At 38.4% G+C, this 26,989-nt stretch overlaps 1 protein-coding gene across 26 annotated transcripts in view; it reads left to right on the top strand.

The window, feature by feature from the left end:
* Positions 1-26,989, top strand: part of NRXN1 (neurexin 1) — a 771,544-nt gene that overhangs the window by 363,997 nt on the left and 380,558 nt on the right. For 16 of the 26 annotated variants that reach the window (XM_054061852.1, XM_054061851.1, XM_054061849.1 and 13 more), the window contains 2 exons: positions 2,232-2,405; positions 8,902-9,021. In XM_054061852.1, coding sequence (XP_053917827.1) covers positions 2,232-2,405; positions 8,902-9,021 — 294 coding nt within the window. Of the gene's footprint in view, positions 1-2,231; positions 2,406-7,923; positions 7,951-8,901; positions 9,022-26,989 lie in introns of all 26 variants that reach the window. The other 10 variants (XM_054061836.1, XM_054061828.1, XM_054061834.1 and 7 more) reach the window with 1 other exon arrangement.

Raw genomic sequence — 26,989 nt, 5'->3', positions numbered from 1 at the left:
ATTATATCTCTGTATTCTGTGCTGACTATGACTGAGAGCACTGAACTTCAGGAAACCTGGAAGAGTTTTACTTCCTAGGTGTCCCACCTGAGAAAAAGATGAAGAAACTTTATCATGAGACAAGAGCTTTTACTTTGTGTTCTGTTCAGCTAGTTAAAAAATAGACAAGTTTTTCCATTGTGAATGAATTACATTCTATTTGTGGGAACATATGGATCACGATATTTTCATCTGTTACGTCTAATGTTGTGCTTCTGAGATTTATACTGTGCCTCAAAGCTTTAGAGGAAAGCAATATCTTATTTTTCAAATGGTCTACATTGAATGGAGAAAGTGTGAGGTTTCTTACTACTTGATGCTATAATGTCTGCTAAGACTTACAATTGGGTTGCTTTTAGGATTAATAATATGCACATTCTAAGCTATTTATCTCCATCTTGCTAATTCAAATACAATAGAGTTTTGGGGCTGGTGTGTAGTGACTAAAAATTTTTCACAGTCAGATAGATATTTGTTTTTTTCAAGACATTTCCTTGCAAACGAACTGTAAACCATTGCAACAAGCACTAAATTGCAAACAAGCAAGTATGCCAGGAGAACCAGGAATAGGTGTGACTGTGGCTTATACGGATAAAAGGGAGGTTAAAATTAGCTGCATGGGATAGTGATGATAGCTTGTAAATTATGAGATCTGTCATTATAAAATCTGCTTGGTAAACGCTTAGGAAATGGAACAGTTTTGCATTTGAGGTGATGCAAAACCACTCTTTGGAAAGAAAAACCACAATGTAGATGAAAATATATATTCAGTCTATTGAAAATCTATACTAGCACAAAACTTGTCATCAGCGTAGTTTAATGCATAGATAGGTAATAATTGTTTTACTGGGTGATGCTTGAGAGTTGGATGCCCCATAAGCACCGTCCTTTAAACACGTTCAGTGGTTCTTGGAAGCTCAGAGGGTCCTCCTCCTGTGTGCCTTGAGGGTCATGCTCAGAGCACTTCCACCAAGCTTGCCAAGGTGGCTGCTTTTCCTGAGTTAGAGGATAACAGAGCAGGACAGTAAACTCATACGTGGCTTTATTCCTTTCTGTAACTGAAAGAATCAAACACATTTTGCCTGCCAGCAGAAGGACTAAAGCCTTTTAGCTAGGGCTGTATTCACGCTGAGCGTGCTTCCCCTCTCTGGCCAAGCAGAGCTCAGATTAATTTCTTCAGCAATGGGTTTGGAAAACACCTCATTAAACCTCTAGCCTGACACTTAAGGCACATCATAGGGAGACAGGTTATCTTGGTTAGAAAGATCAATGTTCTGCCCACCAGAGACCCCAAACACATGAAAAGCACAGCCTGAATTGTTTTAAGACAGAAAGTATCCCCTCTCACAGAAATTTGTAGTTCTATCCTTGCAAAGTAAATCACAGAGCCATGAATTGCTCAAAGGAGGAAAAACATCAGTTTTCAGTCCTGAGTAAGTTGCCTGAGGCTCATCAAAGAGAGCTGTTTATAATATATTTTTGGCAATAAAATTTTTCTTGCCATTTTAAAGGCATCCAACTTCCCAGGCTGTCATAGGACTGACACAGGGTAGGAATTTTGGTGAGGAGAACAGGTCATTTCACCACTAAACAATGGTATCCCTAAGTTTCTCCTTAGATGTGCATCATCTAGTTCCAATCCTCCAATAGTAGGGGCCTGGAACTGGACGATCTTTAAGGTCCCTTCCAACCCAAACCATTTCATGATTCTGTGTGTTTCTAAACCCTTTCAAATGGATGCTTCAGGATATATGAACTTTAGATGGATCTGGTACCCCATTTGCTGCCTTTTATCTCAACCTACTGGATCTCTGATTGGGATGATCTGTGGTCAGGTTCTCAGCTAACAACACATATTGCTCCTAGATGCGTTTCAGAAGGTAGGTGCTGTGACTGAATCCTCATCTATGAAACAGATACGCATTTCTTGTATACATGATCTGGCTAATAAATAACATGTCCAGGTACTTCTGATTGTTCATACAATGTGAATTCTAAATATGCATTTGAAAAAATATAGTCCTGCAATGTATTTTCATGTCATATATGCCCTCACTGTTTTCTTCTACTTTTCTTTGGAAGAATGTTTTTTTGCGATATCTGTCATTCAGCACAAAAAAAGCAAGAAGAACAAGCAGGTCGAAGATTCTACAAGTTGTCTTCTGTATCTGATATTTATTTCTCCATTACAGGTGATTTGTATATTGGAGGAGTGGCCAAAGAAATGTATAAGTCCTTGCCCAAACTGGTACACGCCAAAGAAGGATTCCAAGGCTGCCTTGCATCCGTTGACTTGAATGGCAGGCTCCCTGATCTAATCTCAGATGCTCTCTTCTGCAATGGGCAAATAGAAAGAGGATGTGAAGGTATTAAATATCTAGATTTTTTTAATATCATAGTGACAGTATTTTGTGAATCCAGCAGAGTTTTGTTGATGTAAATGCTCCAGACATGGAGAGACTGTATTTTACCTGCTTACAATTGATCATTTGACCCTTTCTTGTATAAAGACTGCTTGGGTTTTAGCACTGTGGAGGCAAGTTTGTTCTTGCCCCACGCAGAGATTGACCTGAGAACACAGAACTTCTTAAATGTTTAATATATGTCCTACCCTTCTCCTGTGACAAGATATTTTGCATGCATTTTGTTTAATTCTGATGTATGTTAATTAATGATAGAAACAATAACAATTGGCATCAATAAAGCCCTTTATATCTTCGTAATGCTTGGGCACTAGCTAATGCTGAAACATTAGCTAATTAATTCTATTTATAAAGCAGGCATTTTGAGTTGATTAATTCAAGGCTAATTTATGAAACTATTTGAGATCAACCTTCCATCTTCTCTATTTTTGCTCCCCCTCGAGATTTGTATTGTCATGAGCCTTCCTATCAGAAACCAGTAACGGCCAAATATGTTTTATCTCACATGTTTTATGTCTTTATTTACCCATCTGGAATAGCATGGATTTGAAGTGAGGCCAGAATTAGAAGAGCTGTATTTGTCATTCAAGTATATCAATCTCTAGCTGGTTTTCTACCTGTCACTTAATACCACTAATGTTCTATGATTTATGGAATCATTTAAATCAATTCTGTGTCCCGGAATATATATTTTATTCACATAATTCTGAATTTTATGGTTATGTTCAATTTTATGTCTTCTCCCCTCTCTCAAAGTCCCATTCTTCTCTAGAGAGAAAAATGTGTAAATGACACTGTAGAATTTCATGTTGGAATCTTGATGAATTTGATATCAAGTTTTCTAAGTTTGCAAACAGACATTGTAAAAAATCCAAGCAGGGTTTCCTCAAGTCTCACAATATAAAGCTTTCTGGTGGATAAATTCTCTCTCCTCTTTTGCTGTGCCTTACAGTAAGTTTGCACATATGGAAATATTTTGTTCTTTACCTGCTACAGTCAGTTAACAGTATATATTCTTTTGATAGAGCATAGTAATATGTAAAATTCACAACTTATTAAATGTAGTGTCTACCTATTCCTATCAGGAATGGAAAAAATATGTAGAAATTAATCTATCACTGAGATTAGAGAATTTGATTCTACTTTCTGAATGAAGTTAGTAAGTTCCATGCCTGCACCATCCCTTTAGAGAGTCAAAGCACAGCTTCATTCCATTATGCATTTCATAGCTTCTTTTGAAATTATGTAGTTTTCTAAATGAATTTTATGTACTTCAAAGAAACATTGCCACAGGCCTTGAGTTTGAGTTCACCTTTTAAACCTGTGGCACAACTCAGCCATAGGTGAATTATTGAAGCTACCAACAATTTAATAAAGGCTGTACCAATTTTGTCCTTTTTGGTGGAGAGTCAGCTTTTCAATTCCAAAGCCATCTGACACAAGGAAAGTGGTCAAACTAGATGGCTGCCTGGCTTCCAAAGAACTGCCTCATCGAAAGTCTTTTGCACACAGAAGGAAATCTTTAACAATGTAGAATTAAATATTCACTTCCAGCCTTTCTGCTTTGTCCTTGTAGTTAACTCTTCTGTCTTGCCTGTTCACTTCAAGTCTTCTTGGTTGACCTGCAGACCATGGATCAGATGTACAAAAAACTCCATTCTGGCACCTAAAATATGATTTAAATCGCTTGCAAATTTAGGACTTGCTTCAACCTGCCCATAGCTCTGCTGCTGTGTGCAGACAGGACTGTCTCCGTGCTTACAGAGCAGAGCATCCTTGCATCTATCTTGTACAGCAATGGGATGCACAAGCTCCGTAAGTCCTCTGAGATATTGAGTCCAAAGAGCTCAGGACAGCAGCAGAAGTAATTCCAATACAATAAGTGTTAGTCACTGCCACTCTCAGTTGTGAAGAGAGCTGACTGTACTGGTGGGTATATGTCCTTGGTTAAGACATCATCCTGCTGCAAAACCTTTCCTGAGAAGTGAGGGACTTAGATTTAATATTCTTCAGACTCTTATGGGGGTTGAATTTGTTACTATGAGGGTGGTGAAGCACTGGCACAGGCTGCCCAGAGAAGTTGTGGCTGCCTCATCCCTGGAGGTGTTCAAGGACAGGTTGGATGGGACTTTGGGCAACCTGATGCAGTGGAAGGTGTCCCTGCCCTTGGCAGGGGTGTTGGAACTGAATGATCTTTTAATTTCTCTTTCAACCCAAACCATACCATGATTCTATGAATTTCCCACCTTTCTGGTATGAAAAACCTGAACCCTGGGGTGAAAGCTATTTTTCTCTCTTACTGTAAACCTACGACGTATTAATTAATTTTATCTGATAGGGTTTTTTTTTCTTGATAGGCTGATTTTTCTCAATAAATTCACTGTCATATGTTCATGTTAAAATTTCTTTCTTTGAAACATTTTTTGCAAACCCACACATGGGATTGGTGTGGCAAGTTGTAAGCCTTGCATTCCAAAGTAACCGATACATATATCTGTTCTTGATCACTGAGCATTTAATAGAATTTACTCTTGACTGAATCAACCTTGTTGACAAATTTTCAATGGCTAGAACATTTAGAAACAAGCAGCTAGAAACAGAAATATGCTAAGTGACTCTTCGAATTGTTAGCAGCGAACAACAGAGCCAGGTTGTGTCAACTCATGTCAAATCCATTGTACTTTCTTTACACACTTTAAATAAAGCAGAATTACAGAAATTATAGAATGACAAATAATATTTTTAAAGTATTAGGAGGAAAATACCCTGTGTGCATGCATGTGCATATATAATGTAATTAGTATATTAAATGAAGCGTATGAAAAGTGTCTAAGTATTAACTTAGGTGAAGATTCTTGGTGAAATTTGGTTTTGCAATATTTAGCAAAATATTGTACATGCTACCTAATAATGCTTCTTGTACAGAATATGGAATGTACAAGACAAATGTAAATGAGTGTTCAAATCCAGTCAATTAAAAAGTCTTCAGTGAAAATGGAATAAATTATAATGTTTAAATAGGACATGAATCAAAAACAAAGTGCTTGCGAAGAGTATGTACGGTATTTTTACTGAATAGCTTCGCTCTGTAATATATATAGGAAAATATGAACCTGTTATGGTAGGTATTATGGTATTTACTGACGTAAACAGTCCTCCTCTGTTCTTTAAAATAAAACCCCAAACTACTTTTATTAAAAGAAATGCTTACATGTAAGCTAGTCTTGATGGCAATTTTTGAATAATGACTACTATAGCCCATAGTACTAAGAATCAGTCTCGTAAAAAGTAAAACCCCTGTCTTTTTAACGAGATCTATTTTTTTCCTAATATGTGTATTTTAACATGCACTTTTTAATATGCCCACAGAGTCCTGTAGTTTCTGTACTTTTAAGTCCTTGCAACTTTTGCTCTACTTTTGCAAAGATGAGGGAATTTAACATTGCATAACTCAAGTGTAAATAAATGCATGCATATATAACATTTAAACACCTACAGATATTTTCACTTCAGCTTTGTAAAGTTTGAGTAGCAGAAGCTGGTGAGAAAAAAAAAATGTGTCTTGTTTTGTCAGCTACGGCATTCTGTCATTATAATCCCCAGCTCCAAAAAGGGTGATGTAATGCCCAAATGTCTAATTTTCACAGAAAAGGAAACCGCTATGCTATGTCTGCCTACTGCAGTCAACCAGTTATGGGTAGTTGTGGTATTATTATTACTATTATTAGAATAATAGAATCATGGAATGGTTTGGGCTGGAAGGTACCTCAAAATCCATGCAGTTCCAACTCCCTTGCCACGGGCAGGGACACCTTCCACTGGATCAGGCTGCTTAAAGCCAGTTTTGCTGAAACACGGTTACAGCCTATAGTGCCATCATTGCTAATCGTGCTGGTGATCATTCAGACCCTTGTGCAGAGCTGTACTTGAGCAGCACCTCATTTAAAGGAAGTGCCCATTGAACTGACTTTAATCATATTGATAGGGATTTTTCAGAAATACTGACAAATCAAAAGAAAATCCCACACTGAGATCTTTGAAGGACCTGTAATGTGAAAAAAGGGTTAAGTGGCTTTCTCTCTACTTGACTTGGGATATTTATATAGTCTTTAGAGCAATTCTGCCCTGCCATCAATGGCTAGCAGTAGGAGTTCTGAATGCATATTGATGTGTCTTCTCCAAAACAATTCAGAAATAATTTTTGAGTTCTTTTCTTTTTTTTTGGCTGGGTTGGAAGCCCAGCCAGTTCTAACCCCTCTGCAATGAGCAGGGACACCTTCCTCTAAATGAGACTGCTCAAGGCCCCATCCAACCTGCCCTTGAACACTTCCAGAGAAGGAGCATCAACAACTTCCCTGGGCAACCTGTGCCAATGCCTCACCAGCCTCATCATGAATTCCTTCCTGATGTGTAATCTAAATCTTCTCCCTTCCAGTTTAAAGCCAGTCCCCCTTGTCCTATCTCTACATGTAAAAAATCCCTCCCCAGCTTTCTCATAGGCCCCCTCCAGTTACTGGAAGGCTACTGTAAGGTCTCCCTGAGGCCTTCTTTTCTCCAAGATGAACAAGCCCAACTCTCTCAGCTTGTCCTCCTATGGGAGGTTCTCCAGCTCTCTGATCATTTTTGTGGCTCTTCTCTGGACCCGTTCCAACAGTTTCATATCCTTCTTATGCTGGGGATTACAGAACTGGACACAGTAATCCAGGTGGGGTCTCACTAGAGCAGAGTAGAGGGGGAAAAACATCTGCCTCACCCTGCTGTCCACGCTTCTTTTGATGCAGCCCAGGATACAGTTGGCCTTCCAGCTACGAATGCCCATTGCCAGCTCGTGTTGAGCTTCTCATCAGTCAGCACCCCCAAGTCCTTCTCTGCAGGGCTGCTTTCAATGGCATCGTCTTCTTTCTTGTATTTAAACTGCAGATTGCCCCAACCCAGGTGTAGGACCTTGCATATAGTCAGTACAAACTGTGTGTGTAAATTCATAGTAATCTGTAGCTCATAGTCTGTATTTCAGTCCCCACGAAGAAAGGGATGGAAAAAAGCAAGACCAGAGAGGAAGACGATCCTAGTTATTCTTGAATTCACTCTATCTGAACATGACAAATGGCTAGTCAGGTTTAGCCATGTGTTTCCCATGCTAATGCATTCATATCTATCCAAGGAAGAAAAAAAAAAACAAAACCACTTTTAATTTTCCTTCATTACATGTCATCAGCTCAATTAACCATTATATTTCTAGTAAAATGCTGGCAAATTACTGCTTTCTTATTTTGGCTTGCCTGGAGATTTATGGCTATTAGCATTAATTTGTTTGCATTATATGGTGTTTCTTTCTCTCTTTAACAGCAGCATGCACTTTACTCTGAATGATTTTTTTTTCTGTGTTTGCTGCCATTTCAATATTGCTTACTAACATTTAATATACTTTGCTTTTTTTTTTTTTTTTATTTTGCTGACAAAGTTGCATTGATGAAAGCTGATTTGCAAGGTAGATAGCCCTGTGTGTATACCACAAGACTGAAACCCCCAATGCACAGTTGGGATCTCTGCAATGAATGCTCTGTACCTTTCAGAAATAAAGTATGGTGTGTTGTTTCAGATTTTGGCTTTCACACCTCTAAAATCAATGAGCTACATGAATCTGCATTTTCCAGTATAGCTTGCATAAAGGCTTTCAGTCTTGAATGTGTTTGTATAGTGATTGCTTTAGTACTTCAATCATTCCTTTTCCGATTTCTTTATGTTTCAGTAGTCTAGTTATGATTCTCTAGAAAGAGAGTAGCATTGTTTTTCATGTATGTGTCACATTTGGGCATGCCAGTTCATTAATAGTCTGATTTTCTGCATTTTCCCTTAATAAAAGGAACCTGCATGGGATCTCTGAAGCATGTGAAATCAGTACTTGCCTACATTCCTGCCAAAGAATCCCAAGCCTCTCTTAATTTCAGACCTAAAGCATTTAAAATACTTTGTGCTATTAAAGCATTGTACAGAGTAGTTCCATTTTATGATGTTTGGTTTTGGCTTGATTTTAATTTTATTTTCCAGTCTTTCCTTATATCTCCCAGAGCTTTTGCTTTCTGTGGCATCTGGCTTTGCTGGTTGAAATGTGTTTCTGGGACAAAATAATGTTTTTAGAAAACATATAGTCAGTTAATGATCTGAGGTGAGATTATACAAATAACTCACAAAAAATTTAACTTTCCTGCTATACCTGGAATAACTCTGCTTCAGTTTGTTCATTCTTCTTTGTTTGACGTATCAATCTTAAACCTAAAACAAAATCCACCTTTTTAATATTACATAATCAGCAAGTTTATGTGTGTTTTATTTGGTAACTCTTTGCTCGTTTGATTTGAGATGTTTGTTAATGCGATAGAGGAAGAAATTCCTTCCTTTGGAAGAAAGTCCAAGTCCTGTTATTATATGTTCTCATCAGGGCCCAGCACAACGTGCCAAGAGGATTCGTGTGCAAACCAGGGAGTGTGCCTACAGCAGTGGGATGGGTTCAGCTGTGACTGTAGCATGACATCCTTTAGTGGACCATTATGCAATGACCGTAAGTATGCTAAAAAATGCAGATCTGAATGCTCTAAGTCAATATTTGAAGTAAGGGTCTGAAGGTTTCTATTGTTTTAATGTTAGATATTTAAATGAACTGGCAAACCCTTGGAAAATCTGTAAAGCTTGTGGGAAGAATGTAGCTGAAATAGTATGAATTTTGGAAAATGTGCAACATCAAACCCTGACAGACTTTGATTTTATTACACTTGATTACACATCTAATGAACTGGTGGTTACCTGGTTGAAATAACTCCTTTCTTGCATAAATGTCACAAATAGTTTTTTTCTTTCCTAATCGAAAAAAGACTTTTGCATTTTATTATCTTAAGCGATATTGTAATTTCATAGCATCATATCATCAGGACTGTGATTACTGTGAAAAAGTCGACAAGGCTTGTCATCTCCCTTTGTAGGTTCCTTTAGGTGACACACTAAGCATTCCAATAATAAAGCATGCCGAGTATTTTAATTCTTTTAAATTTCTTCTGAATAAAACTATATAACATGCACCAATCATCTGAGCTTTCAGAAAAAGCTGAAGTGTGTCAAAAATAAGGGACCTGATTTACAAATATCATAATTGTGTTTTATTCCAATCTAGCCTTATTGATCTAAATGGAATTACGCAGACATGAAAGTGGAATAGTAATGCATGAACCATAATGATCTACGGTAACTGATTAAAGTCAGCTATTGAGTTTTCTTTTGGATTCATCACATTTAAAATATCCAGATGTTGCACATTTTTATATCCATGTGAAGAGGGAATTTCTTTAAGGCTAGGCATTTTTATTTCTATTTGTATACACTTATCTGAATGACTGACTGTCTAGTCAAGTATTTCCAATTTTTGTGTCTTGTCCTGGTCCTTCACTGTGCAGCAAGGTGCACCTTCTCGGACAAACCCAAAAATAACAGGATAATTATAATCTGAAAAGCTTTTGGCTTAAATTGTATCTAGCACAAGGCTAAACAATGCATTATATGTAAAAACTACATTAATTATTCTCACAAAAGTTCCACTTCTGTACTCCTGACCATGTTTGAAAACTGTGGAAAGGACTCGTCTCAGTCTGCTTCTCTGCATTTGCTGTGATGGCAGAAATTAGATGTGGTGTCAAAATGCTTTTGATAATTCCAGCAGAAGCTTGGGTTTACTTTATGTATATGAGTTTGTCCTTCCAGCATTGTGAGTGATTAGTCATACTGCTAAACATATATTTTGAAATATTTCAGTCCCTTCTCTGCTGCAGAAGAAAATGGTTTGTTTCTAGTGTTCTTCTAAGTTATTTCTGTTCTTCTATGATCTTTCAGTTCTTCCAAAAGTAACTGAGAACTATGCATAAGAAGTTATGTATTCTACATCTAGCAAAGGAAAAACTCTGTTTACAAATTTATCTTAAAGTAACTGAATTCTGGACCTGGAGTAGCCTATGAATTATTTCTTCAAGTGCAAGCTATTGCATAAATTTGGCGAACCAGTGAACTTACCTAAGAAAGATATTTTACCAATCTGTGCAGGTTCATTTTTGCAATAATATTATGGACTACACTGTACATAATCAGTTAAATTTAAATATTCAACTTCTGTTGATAGTAAAGAGTACATTTAGTACATGACTGCCTGAAATACCTACTTTTTTCCTAGATACATCTTTTTTATTATTTTTTTTCTATCACAAACACAAAATATAAATTTATCCTAGATGTGGATGTTTTGCAGTAGAATGCAGAGTCTGGCAAAGGTAATACATTTGGCTTCTTGCTTTATCTTGGCTCCTCAGATTAGCTCAGATACCAAAAATCTGCAAAGCAAATCTAATGAGAGGGATATTTCATAATGATATATATGAGAGAAGGAAGAAGAAATGGTGTCTTAATCTCACTGTCATCTAGGTGCTTCTAGACTTCTCTGTGCTGTGTTTGGGAAGAGCGTAATGTGAAAAGGAATGACGAAATGTTCCTACTGTTTTTAGTAACCTGCATAAGGTAGACTGCAGCACTGAAGCAAGAAAATTCCCTTCATGTGAGGAAAGATTGCCTCAGTGACAGGTCTGGAATAGCACCTGCTTCTTGCTGAAACACACATCCCCTTCAGAAGGATTTAAACACGCTCCTGAGAAGTGTGTGTAAGCATGTTTCCATGGCATGAACCATATAGAGTGATGCTGGTTGGCAGATGCTAAAATCTAACCCGGTGTTGCTACACAGACAGGGCCTTGGTTTACTTGACATTTAAATGAGACATATTTTAGTTTTCAGATTTAGGACATTGAAATCTTATAGGTTGAGATGTTTTGTTAACAAAACCAAAAAGTGACTACTTAAAAATAAGTGTCCGTGGTCATCAGGGAAACAGTTAAGAAGTACCTGGGTTATGGAGACTTGTACTGGGTGCCCGTGTCCAAGGGTTTGCAGTGGGGTACTGCAGGGTGCCCTCTGTGAGGAGAGGGCAGGGCTGTCCCATGCTGGGCACAGCCAGCTCCCACAGACCCACTGCAGGGCCCGGCTCAGCCTCTAAGCCAAGCTGTGGGCACCTCTATGAAAACACACTTAGCGAGTATGACATTCTTACCAAAACACCTGGCAGATGAAGGAGGACAAAACAAAGAGAGTGAGGAACACCAGAGGGAACACAAAGGACAGGACAGGGCAAGTGGGCAAGCATGTAGATGGAAGTGTGACTCTTATCTACCATCAATCCACCAAACCTCCTCACTATTTTGTTCTACCAGTTCTTAGAGAACATATCTGTGTAGAAATTTCAGAGTGACAAAATGGCTGAGGTGAGAGGGGACCTGTGGAAATTTTCTAGTCCAACCCCTCTGCTTAGAGCAGAGTCAGCTAAAGCAGATTGTCCAGGGCTGTGTTCAGTTTAGTTTTGAGTATCTCCAAAGATGGAGGCTCCACAGCCTCTCTGGGTAGCCTGTGCAAGTGCTCAGTCACTCTCACAATACAAACATTTTGCTTATATTTAGGTGAAATTTTGTGTATTTCAGTTTATTCCTGTTGCCTCTTGTCCTGCCACTGGGCTTCACTTAGAAAAATCTGGCTCTATCTTCTGTACTCCCACTCATCAGGTATTTTAAAATATTGATAGGATCACTTCTGAGCCTTCTCTTCTCTGGGCTGAACAGTCCCAGCTCACTCAGGCTCTTTTCATATGAATCATAGAATCACTTAGATTACTAAACACCTTTAAAATCATTGAGTCCCACCCAATACTGCCAACCCCACACTAAGTCATGTCCCGAAGTGCTGCATCCACACATCTTTTAAATCCCTCCAGGGATGATCACTCCACCACTTCCCTGGGCAGCCTCTTCCAGTGCTTGACAACCTTCCCAGTGATGGAAGTCTTCCTGATATCCAATCTAAACCTCCCCTGGTACAACTTGTGGTCATTTCTTCTCTTCCTATCACTTGTTACCTGGGTAAAGAGACCAGTCCCCACCTTGCTACAACCTTCTTTTGTCCAGTTGTAGAAAGTGACAAGGTCTCCCCTCACATTCCTTTTTTCCCCAGTTAACAACCCCAGTTAACTAGGCTATTCCCTGTAATCCCTGTCCTCCAGACCCTTCACCAGCTCTGTTGTTCTTCTTTGGACACACTCCAGTACCTCAATGTCCTTCTTGTAGTGAGGATCCCAAAGCTAAACACAGGATCCGAGGTGCCCAGCACTAGGCAACAGTGCTCAAGGTGCATCTCAACAGCGCTGAGTAGAGGGGAAGGATTACAGCTCAACATTTCTGCCATGCTTTTTGTAATGCAGCCAATGAGGCTGTTGACTTTCTTTGTTGCCAGAGCACGTTGCTGACTCGTGTTCAACTTGGTGTCTTCCAGGCTGCACAGATCCTTTTTTGCAAAGCTGCTTTCCAGCTTGTCCTGGTGCGTGGGGTTATTCCTTTCCAGGTGCAGGATTTGGCATTATCCTTTGTTTTACAAGGTTCTTTCAGCCCACTTCTCTGGCTTGTCAGCATCCCTCTAAAGGGCAGCACATTCTGGTGTATCAACCGCTTACTCCTCCCAGTTTGGTTTAGCAGTAAATTTGGTAGTGTAAGATTTACAGTTGGACTTGATGATCCTAAAGGTCTTTTCAACCTAAATGCTTCCATGGTTATGCAGTTTGCATAACTGTGCACAGATTACCTTGCTGCGTTTGAGTTGATACTTTCAGTGTGTTTCCCCTAATAACCTCAGTGCACAAAGATTTGCCTTGTATCATTCTTAATCTTTGCAATTTAAATTTCTCCTCTTGTCTTTAATTTTGAAAACAGAGAGTCTGGAGCAAATTAATGAAAGAAATATTTTCTTGAAAATTGTTATAATATATTCTACTGATACACTACACAATGAGTTTTTTATCTTTCCTGTAACAGCAAATTACTATTCCTGTACTGTTCACTGTATTCCAGGTGAAAATGAGCACAGCTTAAAATAAAGATTTTTAAAGAGTTCTGTCAAAATAAGCGTCATGTAAGGCAGGTTGTTTCTTTCCCAGTCCAAGGGCATTCTCCGTTTGTCAGCTAGAGAGAAGGAGAAGTTTGTGGAATGTACTCCTACAGAAAACTACCTGGACCAGCCACAGGTAAGGCTGCAGTATTACAGCTGTAGTCAGGAACCCCCACAAAAATTTTGCTTAGTTGCAAATCTCAGTACTCCACTACAGTGAGTATGGGGCCTCTGCAGACCACAAGCCTCTGTGGTGGCATTGGTAGGCACATTCATAGAACCATAAAATCATATATTTCTGAGTTGGAAGGTACCACGAAGATCATTGAGTCCACTTCCTGTCTCTCCATAGGACAACCCCAACATTCACACCATGTGCCTGAAGGCTTTGGACAAATGCTTCTGGAATATTGTCAGGCTTGGAGCTGTGACCGCTTCACTGGGGAGCCTGTTCCAGTGCTCCATCCTTCTCTGGGTGAAGAACCGTTTCCTAATATCCAGCCTAACCCTCCATTGGCACATCTTCCTGCCATTCGCTTAGGTCCCAGGGAATTCCTAGATTCCCTGTGCTGTAGGTTCCCATGTGCTGGAAGGTAAACGAGGTGGGGCAGTTTTTCACCCCACGATGCTATACAGATTATCATGTTCTCATTTGACATGGTATGATACTTGGAGATTCTTGGCAACAATGTTCTTCAGATGTGATAGACAGAGGTGTTACATTGAGAAGTGTAAAGCAGGTCGGTAGCAGTTGTTCTTACCAAAAAAGACTCTATAGAAGGCTGTTAAAAGCTGTTCTCACAAATGGGTGGCTGCATGCACCTCCTCTGAGAAAATACATCAGGAACAAGGTAACTATTTCCAACAGCAGATTATGCAGTGAAAGCTATCCTCTCAGGGAATTCATAGGTTTGAAATTACTCTTGCAAAACAAAACCAGATGAAACCCATCTATAAGAGGTTATCTGCTTTCTATAAGTTTGCATCTGTTTTCACTTGGACAGTCTTTAAGTATAGCCATATTGGTGAGTATAGTGTCGTGTTTGTGGAAACAAATACTACTATTATGGCATAGAAAATAGCAGACGTAATAACATGGTCACATTACATTAGTGCAGAAGTGTTCTGTGCCAAATTACAGGGCAGCTTCACAACTGTCTGTTACCATAAGGGAATAATGTATTGGCGTTGTGCTTTTGATGGTATAGTTAATGCTGTGTCAACACTTCCATTACAATCCATTTCTGAGGGGTTAAAATTTCACCACACAGTCTCTTCTGACTAGGATTCTGACATTCTGAGCTACTGGGAGTAGCAAAACACTTCTCCAGTTTTACCAAGAAAAATCAAAAGCCCTCATTTAAAGGGAGAACACTGTCAATATTACAAAATGTATTCACATAAACCAGGTTTGATTTTCTTGATATTTGATTGCTTTGTAGAGATAATGCCTTTCAGCTATGGCTGTATCTGTCATGATGGTTAGATGTTATTTTAAATGTGGTAGGATGTTAAGATAATAATTGTTGTGACGACTTAATTAAAGATTGGACAAGGAGTTCAAGGAAGGCCTCCTAGGAAAAGATAGAATCTACTCGCCAAGGTGAGGCAAAAGCATCTTTGTCACAAGCTTGCCAGCTCAGTGAGGAAAGAGCCAGGACTAGGAATGGTGAGGAATGGAGATGACAACTCACAGGAAAGCGAGAAAGTAGTGGACTGAGTGTGATGGGAAGGTGTAGATCTCTGCAAAGAGAGAAGTGATAAGCCAACTGGAAGCTTAAGGGTTAGGATTAGAGGGCAGACCAAAGCCTGATATGATGTGATGGGTGTCTGCTACAAGCTGCCTGATAAGGGAGAAGAAATACATGAGGTCTTCTTCAGACAAGTTGGAGCCGCCTCGTGTTCACAGAACTAGTCTTTGCAGAGGACTTAAATTTCTCCAGTATCTGCTGGAGGGGCAACAGGGTAAGACACAAGCAATCTAGGAGATGTCTGGAGTGTGTTTACTTGCTGATGCAGGTGATCAAGAAGACAGTGAAGGAAGGCACATTGTTAGACTATATAGGTACAAATAAGAATGGATCAGGATTGTAATGGTCAGGAAGTTCAGATTCCTGAGACGTAGAAGCAAGACAAAAAGCTGGAATGCAATCCTGAATTTCCAGAGAGCACGCCTCAGCTTGCTCAGGGACCTTCTTGGAAGAATCCCACGGGACCAAGAAGAACTGGTAGATTTTCAAGGATCTCCCCTTTGAAGCTGAGGAGCTCTCATTCACAACATCATATACAGAAAATCAAGCAAAAGTGGCATACTGTTGGCTGTAACTGAGGATGGTAGAACTTAGCCACTGTACAAATACATTAGTTACAGTTTGTGAAAGATTTGGATGTCAGAGTACTTGACATTATAAAAATTCCAGAAGGGATTGAGTGACTATCCCTTCAGCGTAGTGTTTGGAGAGTGCATTAAGTAATATTGAGGTTGTACTTTGAACCACGAAAACACTAAATATTGAGTCAGTGTTCAAATTCTGCAATAAGTGAGCAGCTTTATAAACACCAGCCTTCTTCACTACATAACTCTGATCAAAACAGGTGCATTCTTATCCTGAATGAGACAAGAGTTTTATATTTTCTGAACATATAATTAGCAATTTTGTAAAAATCCATATGCAAGGAGTAATTTAATACTGCACACCAAAGTGTAGACCTGGCTTTCCTTAGGTTTACAGTGTCTTGAGTTTAATGTTGTTTGTATACATATATTCTTTCTTAAAATAAAACACACTATATAGTGTATAAAAAATAGGAGTATTTGTTATTTTCTCTTATCCATGCCAGCAGTTTTTTAGTCTTCTGGACTTTCATGTGGTGTTGACAATGGACAGTCATTCTCCTCTCCCAATGTTTTCCTTCTAGAATGTAAATCAGAGGGTGATATTCCCATAATCTCTGCATTAGACATCCGCTATTACAGAAATGATGGACTTAAATCATTTTACTGCATATATTGCTTTCACATTTTTTGTTTATGCTTTACGGATACTGTGCCTTTTGGACTTCTTGACACCTAGAGGGTAAGATCAGTCTTAATGCTACTTTTTTGAGCAGGTTATATGTAAAATAAAGAAGCTTAGTGAACCCAGTGACCAAAAGCTAAACTAACCAACAGAGCCACTCAGCAGCACTTTCCAAAATAATATTACATATTCCTGGCTAAGCCTTTGCAGTTGATAGCTACCAATAAACATATAACCTGCTATTAAGAAAAGGGGTAGAAAATTCCTCAGGGTACTTTACACTACATTTGATTTCCATCTCCTGTAGCTGAGAATTAAACAGTCTGTCCCTGATAACATCCCAGTCTAAATATTTTGTGTCGTTATTTTGCCATAGAGGCTTGCAGTACACAGGAGAAATAAAGTTAGCTGCACACAAAATTACAATGCAGGGCAAGCTGCTGGAATGAACTAATTGAGGAAATCTCAATTTCTTCAGCTTATTTTATCCAATCTCTCTCTATAATGAATATCTGGAATTTCTGGTGATGAATATCAGTGGCCTAGTTTGTCTGAAGCTCAAAGGGTGTAGGCTTCACCCACACAGTCGTGAAAATACAGGAATGTGGAGGTGTTGGGGAGAATTAGAAAACCTGTAAAAAGAGCAAAGAATACAGAAAGTGTTGCTTTGAGCCATGGCCATGGGCCACGTTTTTATTGGAATCCTAATCAAGATATACCACACCTCGAGCTCTCAGGCTCCTATGATGTTGTAGGGGGGCACGGGTTGCACCACCAGGATTATGGGGCATGGTACACAGACGACAACATTTTTCCAAGGTATTAGTGGCTCAGTTCTATTAGGTTTTTTTTTCTTTTCTGTTCCATGTGGACTTGGTAGCGTGTAAATTTTTGCCTTTCATTAAGGTAAATCAATTTATTAGTTAGGTAAGCTAGCAAGCATGCTCTTGTTGACTGTCTGAAAACAAGTTTTAGAATGTTTTTCTTGTTTATATACAAATTCTGGAGCAGTCAGTTTTCCATTTTCTTAAATACAATGCAAACTATCCATTTAAAACATGAAAAGAACGCAAAGTTGTTTGTCAGTGATTGTAGCAACTCTTACATGTGACAATGTATTGAACAAGAAGTAATAAGTAAAGTTTAAAGTGTAATACTTTTATACAGAAAAAGCCAAAACTGAACTTTCAAGATAGCCAAAATACAAGTTGTGCTCTCAGCTCAGATAGAAGCAATTATGAAACATTGCTGGCCTACTTGGAAGTATTTTCTTTTTCACAATATTGAAAATGAAACATTATGTCAGAAAATTGTGAGCTTCTCTCTGCCTCTGGAGGAATCAAGAGGGTAATTAAATTGGATTTTGGTATGTCTATAATTCCTTTCTCTTATTAATGGCATAATAGTTTTGTAAATCAAATCCTAGAAATGTTTCCAGTGTCATAAAGGTGAAAATAATTAAGGGTTAATTAAATATATTCTCCTGGAACTAAGATGGTTCTTTTGGGTATCGTTAGATTCCTTTTACTAGAACTTCCAATTATTACAATTTAATAGCAGGCTATGTACAGTTCAGGCCTGAAATTTGTGTAGCCAAAAGCTATTCACGGTAATAAGCATCGTGCATGAGTACTGTCACTGTTCTTTCTCACTGATTTTCTCTGAACATTCCAACTATATCATATATTAAAATCAATTTTAGGTAGCAGGTAGTTTTCTGAGGAAGATTAATTACTGTACATGGCACATCTGGAGCAGAAGGTTTAGCTCTGTAATGGTGTCAGGCGTTCCTCTCCAACAACCCCCAAAAAAGAGAAATGAGGTAATGCTGGCGTTTTTTAACAGATGACAGCTATAAGGTAACAAATGGTAAGAAAGAAAAAACCTTTTCCAAGCAGTGTCTTCCATAACCCATAGCAGGAGAATGGCTCAAAGGGTATATGGGGAGTTTGGTAATATATATCTGTCTTGCGTGTGAGATATTTAAGTACAATGGCACAATGATGCAGAATGGTGCTTCAGAAAGATAAAAATATTCAGTTTTTCTGAAGTCTGTACAGGAGCATTCAGGTTACTAAGGCAACCTGATCTTCCTCAGCATGTATTCTGGCTTGACAGATAGGTAGGTAGGTTAAGTTCAAAGTAACTACATACATATGAGGAATTCCTGTACTCATTGCAAAGCGAAATCTTTTCGGTAGCTTGATACCATCCTCAGAGCCTTCTGTGTGCTCAGTTTTGTCCAGTGATGCAGAAAATTGAGGCAGAGTAAACAAAATGACCTGAGTTCTAGGTGGGTAAATCAAGGTGTCCTGACGTCCAAATTAAAGATCTGTGTGATTCCTCAGACGCTGAGATTGGAAGCATGTGCTGGAGTAATGGCAAGGCACAGAGAAGTATACATTATATAGGCAAACACAACTTTCATTTTTTTGTTCATGATACAGGATCATAGAATCATTTGTTTGGAAAAGACCTTTGAAATCGTCAAGTCCAACTGTACCTGTCCACTACTAAACCATATTCCTGAGCACCTCATCTACCCAGATACCTCCAGGGATGATAACTCAGTCTCTTCCCTGGGCAGCCTCTGCCAGTGCCTGATAGCCTTTTCAGTGAAGAAATTTCTCCTGATGTCTAACTTGAACTTCCCCTGGTGCAACTTGAGGTCATGTTCTATCACTTGCCACTTGGGAGAAGAGGCCAACACCCATCTTGCTATGACCACCTTTCAGGTAGTTGTAGACAGTACTAAAGTCTCTCCTCAGCCTCCTTTTCTCCAGGCTAAACAATCCTAGTTCCTGCAGCTGCTCCTTATAAGACTTGTTCTCCAGCCCCTTCACCAGCTTTGTTGCTCTTGTCTAGACACGCTTCAGCCTCTCAATGCCCTTCTTTTAGTGAGGGGCTGAAAACAGCACAGTATTTGATGTGCAGCCTCACCAATGCTGAGTACAGGGTCACTATCACCTCCCTGGTCCTGCTGGCCCTGCTGTTTCCACTATAGTCCAAGATGTCATTGGCCTTCTTGGCCGCATGGTCACTGTCCTGACAATAGCTGTTGTAACTGGGTTTGGCCACTTTTGGCCTGCCAGCTTCACCTCATCAGTAGTTAATGAAATTATTGTATTTATTGTTAGCACATATATCCATAAGCTCTCTCATTCTTTCAGTGTCATGTGTCATGATTAAGATCCTTCAAGATGTGATTTTGACTTATGAACCTTGTATACTGATGTTGCATTTGGAAGCCTTCAGAGCTATTTTCTGCTTAGGTATTTTAGGAAATTGTGAAAAAAGGTAACATAATCAGTGCTAATAATATGAAAATCTACTGATGGAAGTAGTACTCCTAGGGCTGAAGGAATTTTACAATATTTTAGGGTCTGGTTGTTTAATGAAGTCAACTGCAAAATGAAATCCCAGCCTAGGGAACACCACTCCGTATAAAAAGCCGTCAATGTCCAGCTTGGGCTGTACGTTGTCGGAAAGAGGGTGAAAAATAGCTCATCCTCATGAAGCTTTTTGGTTCCCATGAACCCAGTACACAGGCTGGGTTAGGGATGTTTGCAAATTTGGGGCCAATTCTGGAGAAATGTTCATGCTGCTAGGCTTTACACAACCACTTTTTGTAATGAAAGCATACTTGAAAACAGGCATACGAAGAAGCACATCATTTCCCTGCAAACATCCACACACTGAGATCCACTTAAAATGTATGATATGTGGTATTCAATGTCAAAGTGCATTAATATTTACGGAATACCATTTGCAAATCGTCTTAAGCTCTTGATTTTACTTTACCATATAAGGAAGTCCTCCCTATAGCATGTTTGTTGCTATAAAATTCTTTCTTTTAAACAGTGTAGATCTTAAGAAATCTTCTAATCAGATCAATAGTCTGGTGTCTGGAATATATTAAAATTTCAGAGAGGTCAGAGTACTGGAGGTTTGGATCTTAATGCTGCTCAGATGTATCAGCTGTGGAGGACTACTTCCAATCCAATTCATATCAGTTATACGGTACGAATGTAGCTGGGCAACAGAGGTGTACCTACATCTCCTGAAACAAGTCCAGGACAGATGCTCGCTACTAGTGAACTGGAATTCAGTTACAATTTGAGTCTCAAATCACCACTTAAATGACTAATTTACATAAGCTGAAAGTAAAAGTCACCATGTATATTCATATCATTTTCCCTCTCACTCAAATATTAAATCCAGCTCTTGAAATTAAACCCAGAATTTTTGAAATTGCTTGAAATTCTTTCTACTCTCCTTTTTTCCCCTCTTTATCTCGTCTTCTGGATCATGAATATATGTCAGCAGACATCGTTTATGGTCATGTATTTTCTCATAATCCAGTAGTAATTGTAGGTTGGCCTTCCTTTCTGGTAAAAAATTCATCAGAAAGTTGATTTTAACTACTGATTCTGTAAGTGGCAGGTGCTTTTGTCTTTGCTTATGTTAAATCATTAGCTTTTGATACTCATGTTATTTGATGCTTACCAAAAATGACCTTTTCTTGTAACTTCATGACCTGCATTGTAGTGGCCATCACTTTTTTGAACTAGTTTTAGAGCCAAATCATGTCACTGGTTTTTACTTTGGGCCAGAACTCTCCCGAAGAGAATCAGAAGCACTACAACCCTTCAGCACATCAGAAGGACCCAAAGGACCTTATTAGTCTTTCACCATTACATGTAATGTAGGAGTGTACTTTTCATTAAAGTCCCCCTGCACTGTTTCTCCTTCAAGCAGTTTTGTGTGGTTCAGCACTCACACAAGCGTTACCCAGTATTTCTGGGAAATGGCAGAACCTCTGTGCAAGGATATTTATGTTTTGCATGACCAATGTATTTGGTATATCCTAAAGCCAGTCAGATCTACTGTGCATGTCCAAAGCCATCTGTATACCTCCTTCACAAAGGGTTTAAGAAGTATGAGACGTGGTGCACATAAAGACGTGATACATGTATGGACAAAGGAGTTTGAGATTCCTAAGGATCTAGCAGTTCAGCCAAGGTGTTGGATATCTGAAAACCCTGGACAAATATGAAAAAAATCCTCTAATTTTAGCCAGAATCACAAAGTAAAAAAAGAAAGAGGAAGTTCAAGATGATACTTGGATATCAATTTGGTTATCTCACACCTGCTTGCTCTGTTTGGCCAAGTTCCGCTTTAGCTTTGAGCTCCAATCTTTCCTGCTTTATTCAGTCTTTTCTTTTTTCTTGTCTGCTAAAAGGATGGGGACACATTTTAATAGGATTTCCTTCTGTAATCCCTGAGGGGAAGTCTATATAGCAGGGAAATATTAAAAATGATAGTATCTCTGTAATTGAAAGCACTACCAGGAACAAGTGAAAAACACTTCCACATTTGCTGGACGTGTCAGCAAATTTGGTAGTGACGTGTCAGATCAAATTCAGATACTTCTAGAATAGAGTAGATTTAATTTCTGAACAATTGAGCCCTGAACATTTTTAAAAATCATAATTTTGGGAAGATTTTATTGAGAAGCATAGTCATATTTTCCCCTGAAATTCTACCCTAAAGCTTTTCTATTTCTTGCCTTTACTTGCTACCAATGTGTATTACTCGGGATATTGAATTGGAACTACTTAATGCAGCTTTATTGGGATGACAGCCAACTTCAAAGGAAGCTTTGGTAAACCCAACAAATGCACAGAGGCACAAGATTATATTTTTACTGAAGATTAACCTTTTCCTATGAATGACAATGTATACCAGACAAAAGGGAAACACTTTTGGATACGGGTTTGTAAGCCTATAGGAGAAATACAATGTGTTGTGGTTTCAGATGTATAGAAAAGGTGTTTCTCATAATTTGACTATTTCTACATTGTGATTTGTGTTTGTTTTTTTTTTTTTTAATACAGTTAACACAAGATAAATAAGTCATCTAAGAAATTGCTCCAACTTATTCATACACTCAATCATAGAATGGGTTGGGTTGGATTGGAAGGGACCTTAAAGATCATCCAGTTCCAATTCCCCTTGCCATGGGCAGGGACACCATTAACAGTTCATGAACTGCAAAGCTCTTTCAACATTTTTAAGACACTACATAAAGGTTTAAGTAAAGAAATCAAAACCCTTATACATCTCAATAAGATCCCAGCTAACAATTCGAATCACTATACTTGCATTTATTCTCGCATAATGTAACTTGTTTCTCATCGCCATTCTCTGGGAAAAATGAAGTCAAGATTCAAGTTGTGTAATACTTGCAGTGTTGTCATAAATTTTGTGAAATTTAAGTGCTTTGGGGAATGTCAGGTTTGAAAGTTATAACAGAAGAGTCTTCTCTATGTTTAGAGCAGGAACATCATCATAAGTATCTACATAAAATTCCCATGGCACCCTGTTAATAAAACCCTACATAGAAATACTCCAAAAATAGGAATTCTCTTTCTTAAAATTTCTTTAAACCGCTGATCTACCTTCCAAAATAAGGGGTATCAGTGGAGATGGAGATGGCACAGAGATTTTTAAATCATGTTGTGTAATTCAGCATCACCAGCACAACTGTGGTGGCTGGGAGGGGACCAGTTGGGTGCAAATTTTAGGCTTTCTGACTTTTTAGGCCAGCTCTACATCCTAAGACAAGATCTGGTGGAAAGACATATTTAGCTCGATATACTAGAAATAGCTACTATGGTGAAGGGGTGCTACAAACAGATAATAATCTTGCTCAGTTTGTTCATAGTACATTATTGATGCGTAAATTATTGGTGGAGTTGTATGTTAAATAGTTGTTAAAACTGGAAAGCATAAGAAAGAAGGAGTAAGAGCTGTAAGGAATGATAACCTTGCATAGGAGTGTTGACAATTGTACAGGTCATTAACACTGGGTAGTTTAAAGCAGATTTCTGAGTGATTTAAAGCATCAACCATGTTTTAAGAATAATAACCAATTTTTAAGAATAACAGAGTATGGGGAAGAAGCTCTGTATGATATTTGTGCACAACCTTGTTCATTCTGAAGTTTATTTAAACTGAAATATGGACTGTTGAGGAGCACCCATACAGCAGCAAATACCAGTTCCTGCAGGTAAATATTACTGTAATTAAATTAAATTAAATATGTGTGTTTATGTGAGTAAAAATGTGAGTGGGTATGGAATTATAAAAGTTGTCTCATATAAAGACAAAAATTTCTCGATTAATATACTCCCAAAGATAATTTAAATTATTACTTTATGTCACTGTTAAGTGATTCTGAAGAAATCTTTTTCATCCTTCTACTAAAAAATAATTGCATTTTAAAAAAAAAATGTGGGGATGGCAATTTTAATCATGGTCCAGTAAAAGCATTTTGGAAGAATATTCTCTGTCTTATATATTTATACACACACACACCGGTAATCTCCTTTCCACATTAAGATGTCTTCTAAAATTCTCAGCTGAATTTCTGGTTTTTTGACAGTGTGAAAAATTTGACTATGTTTTTTTCCTGCTTCAAGATGAAAAAAACTATCAATCTGAAGCCGAGGTTTAATATGAGTTTGCACATTGCAGACATTCGGTTTTCTAAGCAGTTCTGTGAAAATGACGGCATTTCATTAGAGTAACTTGTTTAAATGGCAAGAGCCTTCATCTTTGTGGGCGAGTAAAAATGATAAAAGGAGCACAGAAGAAAATGCGCAGATCAGAGGTCCCTGCAGACTTTTAGGATTTAACCTTCATTTGCTTTTTAATCTTGGAATTCTTTTTTTATTATGTGGAAGCATGTGGTTTGGTTCTTCAAGCTGGCAGGTGGTAGCAATCCCGTAATTATGATCTTGGTTGTATACTGCCAGTGCACAAAGGGGAAACGAGATAATCCACTCCAGTGCATTTTCAGTAGTCAGTGCGTGTTGCTTGTGCCTTTTAGAACACAATCCTGCATACATCTCACTGTAGTCATAAAATTACTGAAGTTTGAAAAAATAAACAGTTTTAACTTTTGCAAAAAGTCATATAAAGTCGTAGAATCATAAAATGGTTTGAGTTGGAAGGGACCTTAAAGACCATCCAGTTCTAACCCCCCTGCCATGTGTAGAGACAACTCACACTGGAACAGGTTGCTCAAAGCCTCATCCAGTCTGGCCTTGAGCACCTCCAGGGATGGGGCATCCATGACTTCTATGGACAAACTGTTCATTAGCCGTCATATACCACTCTGCTATAGATAACAATAATTAATAATTATGAAGAACACACATTCTTGTTTAGGCTGCTTCCTTATTTTGCCGAGGTTTAGCTATTTATTATATAAATTATTTAATGTACATTTGTCCTTAAAATATGACCATGTCACCACTTATGTTCACTTAAAATCAGATTTTGAAAGGAAAATGTTTGCAATTATATTTTCTGTTGTCATCTGTACTGTAAACCTTTTATTTAATAGGGTTTTTTTTTTTCCATTTTGATATAATGTGATTTATCTCTTCCCTCAACTTAGTAAACAGTTAGGTAGTAATTCTCTGTGGTTATTCATGACTGGACTTGAGGCTGTTTTCAAGAACTTTAAGGCCTTTTTTTTTTCCTCTTGGAGTGGCATAAAAGGGCCTTAAGTCAAAATCCAGTCTGTCCACAGAGAGCCAGAGTAATTACCTTAAGAAGTAAGATAGTATCCAATAGCACTGTCAGAACAGGAACTCTCCCCTCTGCCCCAACCCCCAGGACAAGAAGACAAATGAACAAGAGTTCTCCAGAAAGAAGATCAAAAGTTGTCTTTTGGCTCTGACTGTATTGACCTGGATAATCACCGGGATTTGCAAATTCAATCCGGTGGTGGTGTCCACTTCTCAATGCACATAATGGCTTTTTTACCACCATAGGTAGGGGCAATTTGGGATTCAATCTTATCAGATATAAGTGGACCACAAACAAATAAAATATTCAACTAAGCTGTTGCAGTATTGTATACAGAAATGACTTCTCTCTAGACTATTGTGTTAGCCAGCAGGTTGAAGAGGGTGACTTCTCAAGGCAAATCTGTCAAACACGTAGAGGAGGTGTCAGCATTAACATAACAATGAATGATCCTGTCCCCTCCAAACTCACAGTAGTGTTGCATACCTCCTTATACAAAACATCAAATATACTGTGACATTTGTGATCCGAGTTCGTGGATGATAGATACACTAAAAAAAGGTGATAATGAAATAATTATTCATCTTCAATGTTTGTTTCTATGTGTGTTTTTTCCTGAAAGGTTCTATAGCATCTCAAATTATTCTGTTTCTGTAGCGTGCTACCTCTTCATAGAATCATATGTAGAATCATAGAATGGTTTGGGCTGGAAGGGACCTCAAAGTCCATCCAGTTCCAACCACCTGCCATGGGCAGGGATACCTTCCGCTGGATCACGTTGCTCAAAGCCTCACCCAGCCTGGCCATACTGAAGTTTGAGACAGATGTTAATGACTTTCTTCACAAGAACATAGGTATCAATTCTGCAGTTGGCAAAATACCTATGAAGTGATGTGGCAATCGTGATTCAGCATTACCTCTCAAAGCCTCTTCCTTTCAATGCCAATGTGTGTATGGTGTGGAGAGTCAATTGTGCAGATCAGACTGGAAGCAATTTCTTTGATGTTTTTAAAAGTAGGAAATAATTTTTTACCTCTCTGAATGTCAGTTTGCTGAGAGTAAATTAAAATGTTACAGAACAGCCTGGCCATTAGTGCCATTTTTAACTTGAATGGCGTGCTTAGGTATTTACTGTTCCTGGCAGAGCTCTTTCCCTGTCTTTGTAATACCTAGCTGTTGTTTCATTATATCTGTTTAATTGGAAAAGGGGAATGTGGTAATCTATCAGATGGAGTAAAAATTCCTCCTGATACTACATATTCTTAATTTTTATATGTTTTTTAAATATTTTCCAATCTGCTTTTCATTTTGCCATATTTCAGTCATCTGAAGTTCTGCTGTGACTGAAATTATTGATAAAGCTGTCATATTCCTTGGAAGCGACATGAGTTTTTAAAGAGGCAGCTACCTTTGTAGGCAGCCATGAGTACAATCTCTGCCTAATGAAACCAAGCTCTTCATTGCTTGGTTGTGCTTAGTTTCCAGGGTTGAAATACAGAGCCTGCACTCAAATCTGGATCTGCAAACCACGGGATGGCATAGGGCCATTATTAAATTTGCAGTACGCTTCTGTGGTTCCTGGCAGTGCAGTCTTGTCTACTGAGAAGCCATTAAAATAAGCTCCTCAGGCAAAACATCCATTAAAGTTTTTTTTTCATTTAAAGAAAAAAAATCTTCTGCTAATTTGCTGCAATTTATGTTTTCTTTGTGATTCTGCAGCAGAGCCTGTCAATGAAACTGTGCTAATCATTGGGAAGTTAGTGCCTGTATGCATTCAGCCATCCTCCAACTACCACTCCACAACTAAAACAATATTCTAAAAGGGTTTGGTTTTGTGTTTTTCCTGCATGCTTAGAGCCTTACAGCATGTGATTTTGCACTCTTTTTTCT

This window comes from Cuculus canorus, chromosome 3 (genome assembly GCF_017976375.1).
Source record: "Cuculus canorus isolate bCucCan1 chromosome 3, bCucCan1.pri, whole genome shotgun sequence".
Taxonomy (NCBI): Eukaryota; Metazoa; Chordata; class Aves; order Cuculiformes; family Cuculidae; genus Cuculus; species Cuculus canorus.
This window is presented reverse-complemented; position numbering and strand designations above follow the sequence as displayed.